The sequence below is a fragment of the Thermobia domestica genome, chromosome 1, assembly GCF_964235325.1.
Source record: "Thermobia domestica chromosome 1, izTheDome1.hap1.1, whole genome shotgun sequence".
Classification (NCBI taxonomy): Eukaryota; Metazoa; Arthropoda; class Insecta; order Zygentoma; family Lepismatidae; genus Thermobia; species Thermobia domestica.
In genome coordinates, this window is record NC_137454.1 from 102,367,751 (window position 1) to 102,374,894 (window position 7,144).

Below are 7,144 nucleotides of genomic sequence, written 5' to 3' on the forward strand. Positions count from 1 at the left end.
TATTGCTTCGTAACTTCGCACGCTTGTCATTGAATCTATATTATAAAATTGAAAGTGACTACGTTTTTGACTCTTAATCCCTTGAACCACCCGATCAAATTTTCAATATAGATGAGGTTCGGGGCTTTGAGTGTTTTTATCATTTCAATTTGACGGTAGAACTGAGAGGAGGGGATGGAGGGGAAATTATCAAAAAAATAAATACAACTTAATAGTTCTTGAATCAAACTATCAATCTCGATCAAATTTTTAACATATATGAGGTTCTTGCCTGGGATGCTTTTTTTATCATTTCGCTTATATAAAGTGACTATGTTCGTGAGTTAATAACACTTGAACCTCCCGATCGATTTCAATCAAATTTTCGACATAGATGATGTAGATTTTTATAGTGAGTTTGTATCATTGTCATTATGTTTGCATAACGTTTCTCTTTTGTTTTTAAAAAACAGTTTGTGTGTGTGTGAGTGTCAGCAAGTTGAGCACCAAGAGATCTATACAAGATGGTCCTCCGGAATTCTTAAAAAAAGACAATATATCAGTAAGTTGTAAGTGTTTCAGTTGTTGTGTAGTTAGTGCAAATAAACATTTATTCATTTACCACAATTAAGTTGTTTTGTGAACATTTATTCATCAAAAGACAGAACATTGGTCAGCTCCGACCGGATCATAGTGAACTAGCGTTTGATATAAACTGTGAATGTGTATGTGAACAATTGTTACATTGCTCTTTGTTTAGTGCTGTTCATGTGTGCAGTGACATTTATTAATTCTTCTGGAAACTATGTGAATAGACATAAATGAGAACACGTTCATCAGTGTGGACTTGTGTGTGGACTTGTGTTTATTAGTTAGTGTGGACTTACAATATTTTTCAAGATGGAGGATTCAGACAGAAGCAAGTTAGTGAAACAACGTGGTGTGTGCAAAAGTCAACTGACAAGAATTCAAAACTACGTAAGTAATATTAATTCAACAACTACAATTAGTCAGGTGAAAGTACGTAAGACTGCAATGATTGAGTTGTATAAAAAGTTCGATGAAGTGCAATCACAGTTAGAAATAAATTACGAACAAGTAGAGGACGATGCATATAGGGAGGACTTTGAAACCATTTACTATGATGTATTAGCGCAACTAGAGGATTTTATTATTCAGCGTAGCCAGGAATCTCATTCAAACAATTCTTCGAAAAATGAGAATCAGGTGTCAAATGATCAATTAAAATTGCCTCGTGTTGAATTGCCATCATTTGAAGGACGATACGAAAGTTGGCTTTCATTTTCAGACAATTTTAAAGTTATGATTCATAATAACGATAACGTGTCAGTGTTGCAAAAGTTCCATTACCTTAGGAGTGCATTGAGAGGGGAGGCGTATGATTTAATAGCGAATCTGCAAGTTACAGAAGCTAATTATAAAATTGCATGGCAATTATTGAAAGACAGGTATGAAAATAAGCGTTTGATTGCAGCTACTCATGTCCGTAATTTGTTACATATTAAATGTATCACAAAGGAAACTACATCAGAATTCAGAGAATTTATTAATACAGCTACTAGTAACTTGAATGCATTACGAGCTTTAGATTTGCAGACACCACTAGAAGAGGTTATGTTAGTTCAACATTTCGTTTCACAATTAGACAGTAACACTAGGCGTGCGTGGGAGTTACAAATCACAGATCATTCTTTCCCTCCCTTATCAGAGTTCTTTGCTTTCTTGGAACGTAGGTGTCAAGCATTTGAAACTATAAAAAATACACCATCGCAGGAAGTAGTGTCAAGGTCAAGGGGCGATAAAAATAGACAGAGTGCTGAACCAAAACAAAAAGAAAAAACAACCAAATCATACGTGACAACAACTCAGTCTTTCTGTAACTTTTGTAAACAAAACCTAATACATCAGTTGTTTAAATGTCCTGCATTTTTAAACGCTGAAGCGAAAGAAAGACAAGGCTATGTTCGAGATAATTTATTGTGTTTCAACTGTCTCAAAAAAGAATGTAAAGTAAAGACGTGCAGATCAGGTGGCTGTAAACGCTGTTCCAAAAAGCATAATACCTTGCTGGATTATGATGTAATGTCAAAAGCAGATGAGAAACCCAGTGTTGCTAATTCACAATCAAGAAATTTTTCGAGTTATTCTAATACGAATAGGGAAAATATGACACAAGGTTCTTATTGCATTTTTAAAGGAAAACCAAATGTTACTGTTATGTTATCTACTGCTATAGTAAATGTACGAGATGCAAATGGTAAATTACATCCATGTAGAGTATTATTAGATTCTGCCAGTCAAAGTAGTTTTGTAACTGAAGACTTAGTTCAAAGGTTGCGTCTACCTAAAAATAAACACCGAGTTCCAATTCAAGGTATTAATAGTGTGATTAGTGAAACAAAGCATTGTGTAGATGTACATATAGAATCAAGAATTCGTGAATTTGCAATTGATGTAAACTGTTTAGTTTTGCTCAAAATAACAGATAACATTCCAAGTAGGCCAATAGATCATGCTGATTGGAACTTGCCGACAGACATAGTGTATGCAGATCCTAACTTTCACCAACCAGATACTATTGACATTTTGTTAGGCGCAGAAGTGTTTTTGGACATTTTGCGATCGCATAAACTAACTAGACCAGGGAATTATCCAGTAGTACAAGAGACTGAATTTGGGTATATTTTGGCGGGTAAAGTTCCTACAACAAGAGATTCTAGTATACCGCAAGTGTCATTTTTTGTGCAAGAAAGTAACCTTGATAGACAGTTACAGACATTTTGGGAGCTCGAAACTATACATTCAACAGTCATGACTCAAGAAGAAAGGCAATGTGAACGACACTTTGAGGAAAACACTACCAGAGATAGCAGTGGTCAATTCGTTGTACATCTGCCAATTAAGCCAAATCATAAACCATTAGGAGAATCATATAATTTAGCTCTTCGTAGATTTTACCAGCTAGAAAGACGGTTGCAGCAGTGTCTAGAAATTAACGAGCAGTACTGTAACTTTATGAGGGAATATGAAGAATTAGATCATATGAAACCAGTGAAAGAAGAACATGAAGATAATTGTATGAAATGTTATCTGCCACATCATGCAGTATTGAAACCATCCAGTACCACAACAAAGCTAAGAGTGGTTTTCGACGCTTCTGCAAAGACTTCAACGGGGGTTTCATTAAACGACATACTTATGACAGGACCAACAATCCAGCAAGATTTACATTCAATTGTCACGAGATTTCGAACCTTTCCTATTGCTTTTACGGCGGATATTCAGTCAATGTATCGAATGATTAAAGTTCATGAAGATGACATTGCACTTCAAAGAATTCTGTGGAGATATTCATCAGTGGAACCAGTCAAGATTTATGAGTTGCAGCGAGTCACATATGGTGAAGCATCATCACCATATTTGGCGACGGCGTGTCTTCGAAAGTTAGCGGAAGAAGCAAGAAGTAAATATCCTCAAGCAGCGACAGTATTGGAACGTGATTTTTATATGGATAATGTAAGCTCAGGATGCCATAACGTTGAACAGGCGTTAAAGCTTCAGAAAGAACTTATTCAATTATTGCAAAGCGGTGGGTTTACTTTAAGAAAATGGTGTTCGAACGAGCCAGCATTGTTGGAAGCAGTGCCAGAAGAACATAGAGAAATACACTTACCGTTTGAATTTGAATCTGAGTCAGGTGTTTCAACATTGGGTTTATCGTGGAATCCTGCATCAGATAAGCTTCTCATCACCAACAAGTCAGTCAAAGAATGTCTCACGACCAACATACCAACCAAACGTCAAGTGACTTCGACAATAGCAAAAATATTTGATCCTTTAGGACTTATAAGCCCTGTAGTTACTCCGTTCAAGATTTTCTTACAACAAATGTGGATCCATAAGATCAATTGGGATGATCAAATACCATCAGAGCTCTATCAGCAATGGTTAGACCTATGTCATCATCTTCCAAGTGTTAACGAAATACAAATTGATAGATGTGTAGTATTGAAGAATTATGTTCATGTCGAGATACATGGGTTTGCTGACAGCAGTCAACTTGCGTACGGCTGTTGCATTTATGTTAAAACTGTGGACCTTTCAGGCAAAGCTACTGTTAAACTTTTGGGTTCTAAATCGAGAATAGCTCCTATTAAAAAGGTAACGTTACCAAGACTTGAACTTTGTGCGGCAGTACTTTTGAGCAGGTTGTATTACAAAATAATTCCGATATTAAACATTTCAGTGAATAGTACTTACTTCTGGACCGATTCAAAAATAGTGCTTGCATGGATATCATCTCCAGCTGCCAGATGGAAGGAGTTCGTGGCAAACAGGGTTGCAGAGATACAGGAGATCACATCAGTCAACCAGTGGCATCATGTGTCGTCAATGGACAATCCAGCCGACATTATTACACGGGGAATGGATCCGAAACAGTTGAAGGAAGCAGATATTTGGTGGCATGGACCCGCATGGCTTGAATCATCTGCATGGCCCGAACAATCAGAAGTGGTAGACGAAGATGTTCCAGAAGAAAGGAAAGTAACGAGCATATCTTTAGTCAGTTATGAAGGTGACATAAGCTTTCTGGAAAAATTTTCATCATTGTGGAAACTATTGCGAGTTATTTGTGTGTGTCGTCGTTTTATTTACAATTGTAAAAATCACAACGAGAAGAAAGTAGGAACTATTTCCACTTCTGAAATTAGTGATACTTTACAACAATGCATTAAGCTAATCCAACAAGTTAGTTATTCGCAAGAATTCAAGGACTTAGCTTCGTCAGGCCAAGTTTCATCCCAAAGTGAACTTAAATCTTTGTATCCATTTATAGATAATGAACAGTTGCTACGAGTGGGAGGACGGCTAAAAAACTCCGACTTACCGTATGATAGCCGACATCAGATCATCTTACCACCTAAAGAGCATCTCACCAAATTGATAATTGAAGCGGAACATAGAAGATTGTTACATGCTGGACCGCAGTTATTGATTTCATCATTGAGGCAAAAATATTGGATCCCACGAGCTAAACAAGTCGTTCGATCTATCATTCATCAGTGTCTAGTTTGTTTTAAATTGAAAGCGTCAGCCTCAGAACAACTCATGGGTCAATTACCATCAGCACGAGTACAGCCAGCTCGAGCTTTTATTCACGTAGGGGTGGATTTCGCTGGTCCCCTAATGATTAAGCAAGGAACTAGATCTCGTAAAGTGACAAAGGCGTATGTTGCAATATTTGTGTGCTTAGCAACCAAAGCGATTCATATGGAGTTAGTGAGTGATTTGAGTAGCCAAGCATTTTTAGCAGCTCTTCGAAGATTTGTATCCAGAAGAGGCAAATTTTCGAACATCTATAGTGACAACGGAACCAATTTCATTGGAGCTCAGCGAGAACTTAAGGAGCTTCAACAACTACTCAGTTCACAACAATTTCAAAACTCAATTCACGTTGCAGTGCAAGAAGGATTTACATGGCATTTCATTCCACCCAGAGCAAGTCATTTTGCAGGCATTTGGGAAAGTGCAGTGAAGTCATTTAAGTTTCATTTAAGAAGAATAGTAGGTTGCACAATTTTGACATTTGAAGAACTCAACACAGTTATAACAAAAATAGAAGCCTGTTTGAATTCAAGACCAATCACCGTTCTATCCAATGATCCCGATGATCCTTCATTTTTGTCGCCAGGACATTTCCTTATTGGTGAACCTTTGATGAGCATTCCTGAACCAGACCTAGTGGACATTCCGACCAACCGATTATCAAGATGGAATCACCTTCAGAAGATGAAGCAGCATTTTTCGAAAAGATGGTCTCAGGATTATCTACATGAACTACAGCAGAGAAGAAAATGGACAACAAAACTACCTAATATTTCTATTGGAGATGTGGTTCTAATCAAAGAAGACAATTCTCCTCCATTGTCATGGAAATTAGGTGTTATTCAACAAGTGTTTAAGGGAAAAGATGGACTAGTGAGAGTAGTGAGTGTAAAGTGTAAGACAGGGACTGTTAAAAGACCGATTACTAAAATTGTACCTTTACCTAAAAAATGATCATGTGGATTGTGTGTAAGTTGATTGATTTGGTTCAATCAAGAGAGGGGAGAATGTAGAGACTTTTATAGTGAGTTTGTATCATTGTCATTATGTTTGCATAACGTTTCTCTTTTGTTTTTAAAAAACAGTTTGTGTGTGTGTGAGTGTCAGCAAGTTGAGCACCAAGAGATCTATACAAGATGGTCCTCCGGAATTCTTAAAAAAAGACAATATATCAGTAAGTTGTAAGTGTTTCAGTTGTTGTGTAGTTAGTGCAAATAAACATTTATTCATTTACCACAATTAAGTTGTTTTGTGAACATTTATTCATCAAAAGACAGAACAGATGAGGTTCAAACCCGGGACGTTTTTCGTTATTTCGCTTCGACGATAGATCTTAGGGTGAGTGGGCGGAGGAGGGGAAATATATGAAAATAAATAAAACTTAATAACTCTTGAACCAGATGACGGATCTCGATCAAACTTTCAACGTAGAGAAGGTTCGGACCTTTGATATTTTTGTCATTTCACTTTGACGTTGCAACATAAAGGGAGGGGAAGTTATATGTAAAAAAAATAAATAAAAGTGACTGTCTTTGTGGCTTCTTCACGCTTAAACCACACGACCGATCTTAATCAAATATTCAATATAGATGAGGTTCGGAATTGGGGTAGTTTTTATCACATCACTTTGACGATAGAACTTAGGGAGGAGGAGGGGAGGGAAGAGATATATAAAAATAAATGAAACTTAACTCTTGAACCACCCAATCGATCTCCATCAAATTTCAACATAGATGAGGTTCAGGCCTGCGATAATTTTTATGATTTAACTTTGCCGTAGGTGAGGGGGAGGGGCAGATGTATGTAAAAAGTAAAAATGAAAGTTACTGTCCTTGTGACTTCATCACTTTTGAACCACCCGACCGATCTCGATCAATGTTTCAACATAGATGAAGTTCGAACCTCAGATGGTTTTTGTCATATCACTTTGATGGTGTAACTTAAGAGAGAGGGAGGGGAAGAGACATTTAAAAGTGATCAAAAATGACCGAATATTAGTGCCGAATCTTTACTTTTCCAGGTCGCTGAGATGAAAAGT

At 37.0% G+C, this 7,144-nt stretch overlaps 1 protein-coding gene across 1 annotated transcript; it reads left to right on the forward strand.

Annotated features, from left to right (window-relative positions):
• The first annotated feature begins 879 nt into the window (after window positions 1-879).
• On the forward strand, window positions 880-6,060 carry LOC145692614 (uncharacterized). Its single transcript, XM_081767966.1, has 2 exons — window positions 880-4,576; window positions 4,838-6,060. Exons 1-2 carry the CDS (start codon window positions 880-882, stop codon window positions 6,058-6,060), a joined length of 4,920 nt encoding a protein of 1,639 aa, XP_081624092.1.
• Window positions 6,061-7,144: the final 1,084 nt, after the last annotated feature.